Source organism: Centropristis striata, chromosome 17 (assembly GCF_030273125.1).
Source record: "Centropristis striata isolate RG_2023a ecotype Rhode Island chromosome 17, C.striata_1.0, whole genome shotgun sequence".
In the NCBI taxonomy this organism is placed as follows: Eukaryota; Metazoa; Chordata; class Actinopteri; order Perciformes; family Serranidae; genus Centropristis; species Centropristis striata.
The window spans coordinates 34,665,012-34,677,534 of record NC_081533.1 but is presented as its reverse complement, the minus strand read 5'-3'; the positions used below and the strand labels follow the sequence as shown (position 1 = coordinate 34,677,534).

Below are 12,523 nucleotides of genomic sequence, written 5' to 3'. Positions count from 1 at the left end.
TTTGTGTATATTAAAAAAAAATTCTGACTGTACTGCACTTTTGTACACACACAAAAAAGTAATTTTATGTACACTTTAAGTATATATATATATATATATACACATATATATTTACATATATATATACATATATACATACATACATATATAAATATATATATATATACATATATAAATATATATACATATACATACATATATATATTTGTGTTTTTTGTGTTTTTATGTGTTTTTTGTAATTTTTTGTGTGTTTTTTGTATTTTTATTATGTACTGCACTTTCAAAATAAAAAAAAAGTAATTGTGCACAAACATGAGAAATATCATTGTCGTACAAAAATAACTGTTCTTGTTGGTAAGTCTCATCGTTTCAATCAATGTATTTGTATCTTCCAAATATACTTAAATGAGATTTTTAAATAAGGTAAAATAAAAGGTTTCGAATGCTTAAATATCATCTTTGCATTATTTAAATATGCCCCTCTGATTAAACACTGAAATAGAATAGAACGGACTCTTGTTGTCTGTCTTCATAGTGTTATTCTTTATTGTCATTACATTGTAGATCATCTTCACGACAAGCAGATATACATACAGTGGTCTTAGATTATATCATCTTCCAATACGAGGAGAGCAACAGTTAGTTAGTATCACAGCGACCACGCCCCCCACCCGCCCCTCCTCCACGCCACACACCAATGTATCGACAACCGGCAAATAGGACGTAGGAATAAATAAATAAATAAATAAATACGTACAGTACATAAATAAACAGCAACATGGTGTGTATATACTCACATACACACATGTAGCTCACCAGAAGACACCAGGGTCCATTTTTAATTAGGCAAAGGGGCTATTTTATACAGCCACAAGGCAAACCGTTTACTGTAACACAGCCGGACCACGGCCACATCATCACCTGGTCATTTACAGCACAGACATCTCATTGGTTCAGGTAAACCTCAGGGGGCGGGGCTTAAAGAAAGGCGCAAATGTTCGCTAAACTCAACTAAAAAAGGAGAAAATGAGACGATTATAGCGAGATAAGCGCCAGTAAAGCAGCAGCGTTAGCATGCTAATGCTAGCACGCTGCTGGCTCCGCGCCCTTAGCTCCACAGGGCTCCGAGTAATCTCTGGAGAGGCGACAATATCAACAACGTCAGCCTAATTTACTGTTTAAATATCAAACACAGCCTGTGTAAAAGCCTGATAATTGTTGGAATGTAATTTTAAATTAATGTGCATTTTTAACAAGTGTTTAACGGCGTTAAATCCAAAAACAATCCCGCATTTCCTGCTTTAAGGCGAATATTCAAATAAACGTTAAATATATTGTGACGAGACATTTATTTTTAAAAATACATCTAACTGCTCTCGTTATTATTTTACAAATACTTAACTACAGAGGGGGGTTAAGTTCTTCAAAAGAATGTAATAAAGCGTGTTATGTAATTAAATGTGCATCAACTTATGCAACGCGGATATAAACTGTCTCACAACTTAGAAAAATAACGCAATCCAGATATTAGCCAGGCCCCTGACACACGGATGTGCATTTCAGCGCTTTGGACAGTTTTGTTTCTGTTTTTGTTACATATAACAATATAAACACCATTATGATAAATAAAAAAGAACTCTGATCATATAAGAAAAAATAAATGATAATATCATAGCCAGTCATCAGTTCATTACTCTTAAATATTGAAAAAAATGTTAAAAAATCACTCCTTCCGTTCTTACCTTTCACTATAAAAGAGACATATACACAAACTGTTTAGCAGTTAACTTAAATTCACTCAGAGAATTTCGTTAAACTTAATGCTAGATCTTTTATCTTTTTTTTTTAAATGAAAGACTGAGCTGGCTGTATCTATTTGAACCTTCATTGTCAAAAAAATTCATATTTGTAGCCAGGATTTGCTCCAAAAGTCTAAAAATTGCCAAATAATATCACATGCTCATCTGCATATTGCTAAATTTGTCATTCTTTAAGACATGACATTGAATAGAGAGTCTAAAATATCACTAAATCAAGCAAGAAAGTTGCGAATTTGGCAACACTGCTGGTTTTTCAGATTTTGTGATATTAGGACATTTTAGAAATCTGCTCATAAATCTTAATTTCTTAAGCAACACTGCTGGTGAAGTGATTAATAAACAACACAATAATGCAAAATATTCATTTTTTTTGGCAATTTTTAGACTTTTGCAGCTCATGCTAGCTGCTTTCATTGGAGGACAGTCGGGAACACTGCCCCCTGGTGGCTTTAAAGCAAATAAGTGCATTTCTGAAGGATTTTAACTATTTCGGTTAACTGCATCCCCGGTATAAACCTTCTCATCTCACTCTCAGCAAGAAAGCCTATAATCATATTTCCCAAAATGTTAAATGGTTGAATCAAGGAGACAGTAGTTACTAGTTTATTTACGGGTTAATAATGTAAATCTAATAATTTAATTCAGCCTAATTCCATAATGCCTGGCTGATTACCTTCAGATTTTTTCCACTCTACAATCAAAAGGTACTTTTTTAAAAGTGTAATCCCAAAGACTGTGAGCCTTTTAATCTGCTCTCAAAATGGGAAATATGGAGATTTGACATCAAAGATTTCCTGATTTTCCATCCTATCAGAAACATAAATTCAGCAGCATATGAATAAAAAAGTAATCTGGACTCTTCTGAAGTTCAGTTGAACCAGTGAGACTATTTCTGCTTCCAGAGCTGCAGAACAGACTAAAAAACTGAAGTCTGCAGGTTTGATTTGGATTTCTCTGCTTGCTTTGACCATCGAGAGAGAAGCTGAAGTTAAATTAAAGAGCGTAACATGGCCGAGGTCCGACTCTCATTCAGGTGAAAAGGGGAAATAGAGCGTAACACTGTACAAGTCCCTCATTGAGGTTAGAATACATGTCGCCATAGAGGGCAAATCAGCGCCAAAGAAAACACAAAAAAAGAACAAAAAAGCAAAAAAAACAAAACTGACAAGGTGCAAGTAAATCAAAACATACTCAAGGGAATTCAAAAAAGTCTTAAAGCACTTTGTAATTTTGTAGAAGCGAGTTAATAAAGATAAAAAAATAAATACAGTAACTGGACAATAGAAAATGCAGAGTATCAGTTAACAGAGGCTCCAGCAGGACGTTTTATTTTGGAAAACCATCTCAAACAAACAGCCGTAAAGACGTAAAGCGGTTCAGGTGCATGCAGCTCACAGACTTTCCACAGGCAGAGAAATCAGGTTTCAGACTCAGAACAAACAGAAGGAAATCAAAAAGAAAACACTGAACACAGCTGTGCTCCGAAACCCCGGAAACCGTTAGAGAGAAGCGTTTAGAGATTAAGAGACATCGTTGTTAGTGACTGTAGCTGTCAGATATTTGTGCTTTGGCAATGGAAGAGATTCTCCTTCAGAGCCACACCTTTATTTTATTATAACATTCAGTTTTATTCCTATATCCTCATTTATTGCCTTTGTATTGAGTGTTTTTGTTAAGTCTCTGGTTAAAAATGTAGCTTTGTTTACTTGTTCTTATTATTACTTTTGTCTAAACTAGCATTTGAGCCTTCAAGAAACTTTTCCAACCCACCGACCGAACATTTTATCAATGCTAACCTGGTAAATTATTACTGTTGTCAACCAACTTGTCAGAAACCGGAACAATTCGGGCTGTGAATTGGCAAGAATCTGGCAACACGATACAGGGGTTACTGTCCAATATACAGCCATATATTGCGATATTGTAAGCAAGGTGATATATTGTGAAACCTGTCATGGTATAAAGAACACACCACCAAACACATAAAATCAGAACAGCGACTACGTTTTATGCAATCTGTCTGCTACAGATCTTTATATGTCAACTATTACCTAAAAATAATCAATACAGTATCACAAAACAGAATATTGCGACACGCAAGTGTATCGATATTTTCAGACCATTTTATGACCATCAGTTAATCGACGTTCTTGACTTGTTGTAAAGATCGTATCTGTACATATTTAAACACCAAAAGGTACTGTATTATTTCTAAGAGGAATACTTTAAGACCTCATACCTGTAATGTTAAAAATGACAACTATTTAATGTAAGAAAAGTCGCCCATGTAAGTAAACATTTTTAAATCAATTGTTCGAAACAGAACAGAGTTTACATGTTATTCAGTGGTCTGGTCCAAACCCATAAACCTCTTTTGTAATATATTAGAATAATAATTGTAATACATTACAATGATCATCAAACAGTAAGGAAAAGGCAGAAAATGTGTCAAAAAGTCAAAATGTTTTGCCTTCTTTTATACGATGTTTCCCCAAATAAACTCTAAATACGCAACTTTTCTTTGTGTTTTAACGGAATAGGTTATTTGTAGGATGAGGTATTCAGTATTCAGGCACTAAATACTTTCACTTTTAAGTATTCTGCTCAACACTGCAAGTGCGGGAATGTGAAGCGAAGGGGTAGCTGGTTAGCCACATCTAGCACGTTAGCATTAGCCATGCTAGCACAGATTCCTGCCGATGTTTGACGACATAATAAATATTGCCCGGATAGAAAAACCCAAAGCTTTTTAATTTACAGGCTATGCATGAATTATCTTATATAATATCCATAAAGTTCCATTTTAATTTAAAAAATGTTAGTATGGTAAATGACAAGACTCAAGGATGTTAGCTTCTTATGTTTGCCAGAGCAGAGATAGCCTGAACTTCTACACTATTAAAATGTGAAAATTTAATCTATAATCAGTTATAAATAGTTGAATTATTAAAGAGCCTCTAACAATAAATGACATCAACTGTTATGTCATGAGGTCTTTGCCAGAGTAGACTGTGTAATACTGCCTCATAAAGAACACTTCTGATAGATTAAGTAGAACGGCGGTGGAGTAAAAGGTAAAGCCATTAAACAAGCTCCTCTTTATGCTGTAATGGTGCATACCCCGGGGAACATTTGCCACCAATACTGACCTCTTACCTAACTAATGTGATTTTATATGCTGTCAGGGTATCTAAAGAGTTCTGAATCCTGTTTTCATGTTTCAGTGAGTGAAGGGTTCTAGAATGTTCTGATTACACCTATATAAGAACAGTGCCGGATGTTTATGGGATCCAAAAAACACTCTTATACGAGCCAAAATGTCACCAGGGTTCAATCATGCTCAAAGGTCTCTTGAATGTAACCAAGAGTCCGGAATGATGAGACATTTCTTGATCTTTTTCTGGGCAAGAACGCTGTCAAGGTTCCAGAATGTTCCCTGGCCACTGGGGTTTAAGAAGTCTACAAAGACTCTTATGATGTTCTTGAAGAATGTTGGCAAGTTCCTAGAATGTTTGAAAGATTCTAAAAGAAGGAGGTTTCAGAATTTGGTCAGCAGGAGTTCTAGAAAGTTCAGATTTCATCTACATAGGAACACTGCAGGGTGTTTATGAGGTGTAGAAACACACTTCTACGATCCAAAATGTCACCAGGTTTCTATAGTGATGAAAGGTTTCGAGGACAATACCAAGATTCCGGAATGATAAGGCGTTTCTAGATCATTTTCTGGACAAGGATGCTTTCAAGGTTCCGGAATGTTCCCTGGACTCCACACTGGGGTTTAAGAGTTCTACAAAGACTCTAATGACATTCTAGAAGGTGTACAGAATGTTGGCAAGTTCCTAGAACCCTTGAAAGATTCTAAAACAAGGAGGTTCCAGAATTTGATCAGCAAGAGTTCTAGAATGTTCTGATTAAACCTGTATAGGAACACTGCAAGGTTTCTAGTATAATACCAAGATTCTGGAATGAAAAGGGGTTTCTTGATCAATTTCTGGGCAAGAATGCTGTCAAGGTTCCGGAATGTTCCCTGGGTGTATAGCATGTTGGCAAGTTTCTAGAATGTTTGAAAGATTCAAAAGCAAGAACCTTCTGAATTTGGTCAGCAATAGTTCTAGAAAGTTCTGATGATTTATGAGGTCCATAAATACTTCTATACGATGATATATATGATAAGGCTTTTTTTTTTAAATCATTCTGTGGGCAAGTATGCTGTCAAAGTTCCGGAATGTTCCATTGGGCTCCACACCAAGAATCTAATAATGTTCTAGAATGTTGCCAAGAAAAAAGAAGGTTTTGAATTTGGTCAGCAAGAGTTCTAGGATGTTCTGATCTCACCTATGTAGGAACAAACGCGACAGACTTAAATGACCCAAAATGTCAACAGGGTTCTATCATTATCAAATGTTTCGAGTATAATACCAAGATTCCGGAATGATAAGACATTTCTTGATCATTTTCTGGGCAAGAATGCTGTCAAGGTTCCAGAATATTCCCCGGGTTCCACACCAAGAATCTAACAACGTTCTAGAATGTTGCCTAGAAGGTTCTAGAATAGCTAGAATGTTTGAAAGAGTCTAGAACAAGACGGTTCTGAAGGTTCCAGAACTTGGTCATCTAGAATTCTAGAATGCTGAGTGGAGTTAAGGGCACTGTGAGAATGTCTTCATGGAGGATATTCTGTTGTCTAAAGAACACGCTGAGCATTGGTCTCCCTACATTTAAGGACTTGAAACAGGAGGTTTGGAACGGCTACCACTGTTCACACGGTCCTGCATGCAAAAGCCACAAATAAGACAAGTTAACAAGCATCTACTCCACACTGTACACACAAAACACTGTGGGTGGAAAACAAGCATCTGTTCCTCTATGCAGACTGTAATAATTAGACTTATCTGAAGTTCTGGTCAATACAGCTGCCCTGTGCTGGTTGTGTTCGCTGCTGTCTCCTAATATTTGCTCCTATTTTTCTCTTTAGCTGACATGTTTATCTACGTGGATTTCCTGACCCTCAAACCTTTATGATCGCCCATCAGAAGATAAACCGGCGACCGAGTATTCTCCATTCTGTAAAAATCTACTTATTGCAGATACGGCTTTATTCCAAAGATGCACTCCCGAAAACTACATTTCACGGGCGTCGTAACACTCACATTTCTGATTTGGCTGGTTCATGCGTACAGCCATTATAGAGCTGAGACTCTATGCAGACTCTGAGAAAGGCAGAGAATGTTACAAGAGTACAGATGTACCCGAACAAAAGCAGACGGCTCTGGATCATGGGTTAAAGGCCTGTATAGAGTACGGAGCCATGCTGAAAGGCAGTGCTAGTCAAGGAAGGATAGAAAGAAGGACAGGAAGAGGGGAAGACTGAGACAGTTGCTGAGAAGTCCAGGCTGAAGAAAAGCACAGGAAGGCAAGTCAAGGTAGAAAAGACAGAAGTACTCTGAAAGAAAAACAGCAAGAAACTTAAGAAGAGAAGAAGAAAAAGACAGCTGTCAGGCAGTTTAACTGACAAGCAGGACTTTGTGCTGGCTCGGTCATTATAGAGTAACAACAGGTTGAAACGCACATACAGACACATACATGCACGTACATATACACCGTGCCTTAAGTCTCCAAAGCCTCACTGGTAGCCAGTGCTGCCCGGCCCAGTGCTCACTCAGTGAGCGCTGTAAAAGGTCATCTCTTGGTCTTCTCGTCCCCTTCGATCCCTCTCTTCTACCTCTCTTCTGCAGCTCTCACGCTAAAATCCTCCTCTCCCTTTCTTCTTCTCTAATCGCCTCGTCCACCCCGTCTCCATCTCAGTCCGTTTTTTGTGAAAGCAGAATCGCACAGAAGCACAGAAGAAGAAGTAGAAGGAGGGCGTGGTTTTGTTGTTTATGCAAATACAGGCTATTTTTTTTCGGGGGTTGTCTGGATTGGTCGAGGGGTTTCAGGGTCAGGTCGTTTGGCGGGACCTAATGAGGGAGCGGCACCAGGATATCCACGTAGTTGATGGGGAAGAAGCCCGACTGGCCGTTGATCATGCCCTCGTACCAGTTGTCGTCGATCTGGTTAGTCAGGGTGATGACGTCGCCCTCTTTGAAGCCCAGCTCGCCTTCGTTCTCCGGCTCGAAGTCGTAGAGCGCTCGGCAGCAGGGCTGGTCCAGGGGGGCTGGGGACGCACAGGGGAGAACAACTGTCAATGACTGACGGCCTCTAGTGGACTCATTAAAGGTCTTACCTTCTAACTCTTTCATTTGTGGGTTCAATTCATTTTAGGTTGGTTTATTGACATGATTCCAAACTGGCATACACTCTGGAACTGGACACTAATTCACATGCTTTTATCACATTGTCTTGTTTTTACCATGTCGTGATGTTTTTACCATGTTGTCTTGTTTTTAAAGATGTTTATGATTTTAGACTTTGTAAGGTGACCTTGGGTGACATGAAAGGCGCCTATAAATCAAATGTATTATTATTATTATTATTATTCCAATATATTAATAAGAATACAGAAAATTAAACGTATGTTGTACAATCCACAAGGTAGGGAAAAAACTGGACCAATGAAATGTCACAATAAATCAAAGAACACTGATTGGCTGCAAGCAATATAACATACAACTTCAATGCAAATGTTTTTATCATACTCTATCAGTGAGAATGCAGGTGATTTTTGTTTATCCGCCTCTTGTTTCGGATACGCTGTAAAATGTATGGGTCTGTCCTTAGTACCACCAAATTTAATGAAAATCAGGCTGGTAATTCTTCCACTATTCTGCTGACAAACCTACAGACTGACCCTTACACCTGACCTCCTTGGTGGAGTGAATCCCCTCTTTATTAAGGCACTGATCCCACCCAGAGCTCCCTCCCACCTCTACCTGGTGATCTTCCGGGTGATTTGGCTGAATGTATTCCTCCGTTGTGGCTCTCGCTGGGCGGCAGCAGCTCCAGGGTCATTCTGGGTTTGGGAGCGTATTCCTTTCTGGGTTTATTGGACACTTCTTTTATCCTGGAGGGCCAAAAAGAAACAGGTAGTCTTACTGTGACAGTCTCTTTCTATCATCTGTTTATTTTCACCAGAGGGAGGCGCCGGATCAATACCTGTCCTCCATTTTACTGGAGAGCTGTTGGAGGATTTCGGCGGAGCGGCTGTGGTATTCCAACTGGGCCTGAACCAGTGCTGCCAGCTGGCTCACCTGCTCTATCTGCAACACACACACACACACACACACACATACACACTGAATACACATCCTGTCCTGTGCCTGCTGAGCGCGGGTCTGGCCGGCGCAGCGTGCCACAGGATAGCTGCTGCTTGTGTTTTCATATTTCATTAAGTGTGTGTCCTCTACCCAGGACTTTGAAGGTATTTATTTATTTATTTTTAACTTTCTTTTTATTGATTTTTCAGTGAAAAACAAAACACAAACATATAATTATACACACAGAACAGGAACATCAGACAGGGTCATCCATAGCAAAATACAATGGCGGGTTTTATTCTAAACAAAGGGCTGGCAGGACTCAGGCTGATGAATCGGGTCTAGAGGCTTTAAGGCACCCACAGTTCTTTAGTCTCCCTCGGTCCAGTGACACAAAATACCTTCGTCTGTGCTGTCCACAAGGTCACCGGTACAAAAAATAAAATAAAAAGAACCCCATAACAAGCGGAAATGGAATATATATATACATATTTATACTGGGGGAGAAATGCTCCTGACCCAGGGGAAAAATACAATAATGTAAAACAAAAAGATTTTCCCACACAGAATATGCAATCACCTCTCATACATGATGTAGTTGAAGGTATTTATTTTATTGCAACATCTACGTTTGTTGTTATTTTTGAAAAACTTTTTACAATAAAGCTGCTGCAGGTTTTCTCAGGACAAACTGATTGGTTTCCACTTTTGTCTTTCACAATTTTTTTACTATTTTTTCTGTAAATATCCACTTTTATTTCTTATTTAATGATTATTCCAACAACACATGCATGCAGAAGCCTTATCTTGCAATTTAAACAATAGTGAAAAATAATTTGTGTATTGGCTCCAAACATTAACCGGTTCTGCTGTGGACCATGCTACATTTTATCACCAAGTTTCATGAAAATCTGACCACAAGTTTTTTCCGTAATCCAGCTGACAAACAAACAAACCCAACTGAAAACTAGTGATTGCCAAATGAAGCTTCATGAACCATTTTTTCATTATTTTCTTTGCCCACTAGATCAGCTGTTCTCAACCTTGGGGTCGGGACCCCAACTGGGGTCGCGAGATGATTTCTGGGGGTCGCCAAATCATTTAGGAAGTCAGCTCTGTCTCCACTGTGTTAAAGTGTTCATGTGTTAATGTGTTTTAGTCTTTTTGGTCACTTAATGTCTTTTTTTGGTCATTTTGTGTTTGTTTTTTTTACTCATTTTGTGTCTTTTTTGGTCATTTTGTGTCTTTTTTTGATCATTTTGTGGTCAATTTGTGTCTTTTTTGGTAATTTTGTGTCTTTTTTGGTAATTTTGTTTCTTTTTGGGGTCATTTTGTGTCTTTTTTGTAGCCTGGGTATACCCAGACTGCCTTGCGCGCTCGAATTTAATTTCGAACTGCGGCGGAGTCTGGACACTAGAGGGATTTCTTAGCCCTGTTTTAGGGATCCAATCACAGAGCGGGGAGGGACGGCGAGACGATGACGCGTACTACTCGGCACTTGGAAGCTTGTAGTTTTCCGGATCCAACATGGCTGCAGCAGACGCGAAACTCTCTTTAGCTGTAGATGGTGTTTTAAATAGTTTAGAGCGAAAGTTGAAAGACGAAAGGTCTCTCTGGGGGCTCCGCTGTCCCCCGGCTGGTAGCCAGATCACCGGTAGCGGGGCTGTTAGCGCCGCACTGGCGGTCTCGGTGGCTCGTTGCGCCGAGCCGCCGAGACCGTCGGTCCCCGCCGGTGATCTGGCTCCGAGCCGGGGGACAGCGGAGCCCCCAGAGACCCGCAGCAGCTTGTTTATTGCCCATAAAATCAGTGGATGTGTGGCTGAATGACATGAGGGGGAATAAAGCGTGAAAATAAATAATCTTGCAGAAAATGAGAACTGGAGGAGCAAAGCAGCAAACAACACTCTCTCACAGACACACACACAACAAACATCCATTTCTGTTGCTCTACTACGTCATCTGGTATAACTGATCTGATTGGCTAAGAGCTACCTACAGACGCTTTGATAGACATTCTAAGCGCCCAATAAACGGCTCTGGAGGATCGTAAACCACACCTCCTCTACGGAGAAATGAACGGCAAGTGTCCAGACCTAATCTCCAATGAGATTTGGTCTGGTGTTAGCCAGGCTATCTTTTTTGGTCAACTTGTGTCTTTTTTTGGTCATTTTGTTTCTTTTTTGGGTGATCTGAACTGTGTGTGTGAGATTCTGTTCAGTGAGTGGGGGTCGCGGACAACATGCATGTTAAATTGGGGGTCGCGACTCAAAAAGGTTGAGAACTACTGCACTAGATGGCACTCTCTGTTTAACGAAGGCTTGAGACACTGAATAGGCATTCCTTGAGCCAAGAGCAACATCTAGTGGGTTCATGAAGCTTCATTTGGAGGACTGAAGACGTAACTGTAAGACAACGGGGTCCTTACGTCGCTCTCCAGCAGGTTGAACATGCTCTGCTCTGCGATCTCTTTGCTCTCGTCAAACTTCTCCAGCGCCTGTTTGATCTCATCGTCCTGGACTTTCCCCTGGCGCTTCTTCTTGTAGTCAAAGTCCAGACGGCGGCCCTCCATCTTCTTCAGATGGTGCTGCAGCCCAGAGGAACACGGGTTAGAAATCACTCTGGGGACCAGTCCAGTCCTGAACCTGGACCTGGACCCTGTACCATAGTCTAGACGGATTTCAGAATAGAGGCCTCCTATAAGAAGTCAGGAGCATTTATGGGTACAAGTCAGGAACCGGCCTACTTTACATATCTCAAGAGTGCTGAGTCCAAAAAAAAATGGTTCCCAAGCGAAATTTTGAGTTTTTGACCTTCTAATTTGTATCAAATGGCCACCAAATGCCCATCTTGCACAGTCATTGGACTATTTCCCCTTAGTTTTATTGTAAGTAGGCAATCAAAGATGAGGAAATAAGTTTCTGGATCTATAGTCTAGAGTCAGAGCAAGAATATAGTGGAGGCTCAGTGTCTTTTTTATGTATATATATATATATATATATATATATATATATGCAAAATACCAACTGGAACATTTAAAAGTGATATTGATTTAATATTTATGTTGGCCTTAAAAAAATGACACAAATAATGCTTAATTTAACCTTAAAAGCTGGTATTTTGCATAAATATATATATATATATATATATATATATACATACATAAAAAAGACACTAAGCCTCCACTATATTCTTGCTCTGACTCTAGACTATAGATCCAGAAACTTAATTTCCTCATCTTTGATTGCCTACTTACAAAAAAACTAGGGGACAACGACCAACGGCGGCCATTTTGATATGCAAATTAGAAGGTCAAAAACTAAAAATTTCGCTTGGGAACCATTTTTTTGGGATTCAGCACCCTTGGAATAAGTAAAGTAGGCCGGTTCCTGACTTGTACCCATAAATGCTCCTCACTTTCACTTTTTGGACCATTCCGTCTAGACCACCAGGTGTGTTCTGGTTCTAACCCACCTGGATCTCTTTGAGGTCTTTGTCGTGGAGGTTCTGCAG

At 39.3% G+C, this 12,523-nt stretch overlaps 1 protein-coding gene across 1 annotated transcript in view; it reads right to left on the bottom strand.

Annotated features, from left to right (window-relative positions):
* Positions 1–516: 516 nt before the first annotated feature.
* Positions 517–12,523, bottom strand: part of LOC131989695 (endophilin-A1-like) — a 46,722-nt gene continuing 34,715 nt past the window's right edge. The window contains exons 6-10 of the mRNA XM_059355001.1: positions 12,485–12,523; positions 11,439–11,597; positions 8,913–9,016; positions 8,690–8,820; positions 517–7,974 (exon numbers count right to left, since the gene is read on the bottom strand). The exon at positions 12,485–12,523 is cut by the window's right edge and continues 95 nt beyond it. Of these exons, the coding sequence (XP_059210984.1) occupies positions 7,778–7,974; positions 8,690–8,820; positions 8,913–9,016; positions 11,439–11,597; positions 12,485–12,523 (630 nt within the window). The 3' untranslated portion in view covers positions 517–7,777. The remainder of the gene's footprint in view (positions 7,975–8,689; positions 8,821–8,912; positions 9,017–11,438; positions 11,598–12,484) is intronic.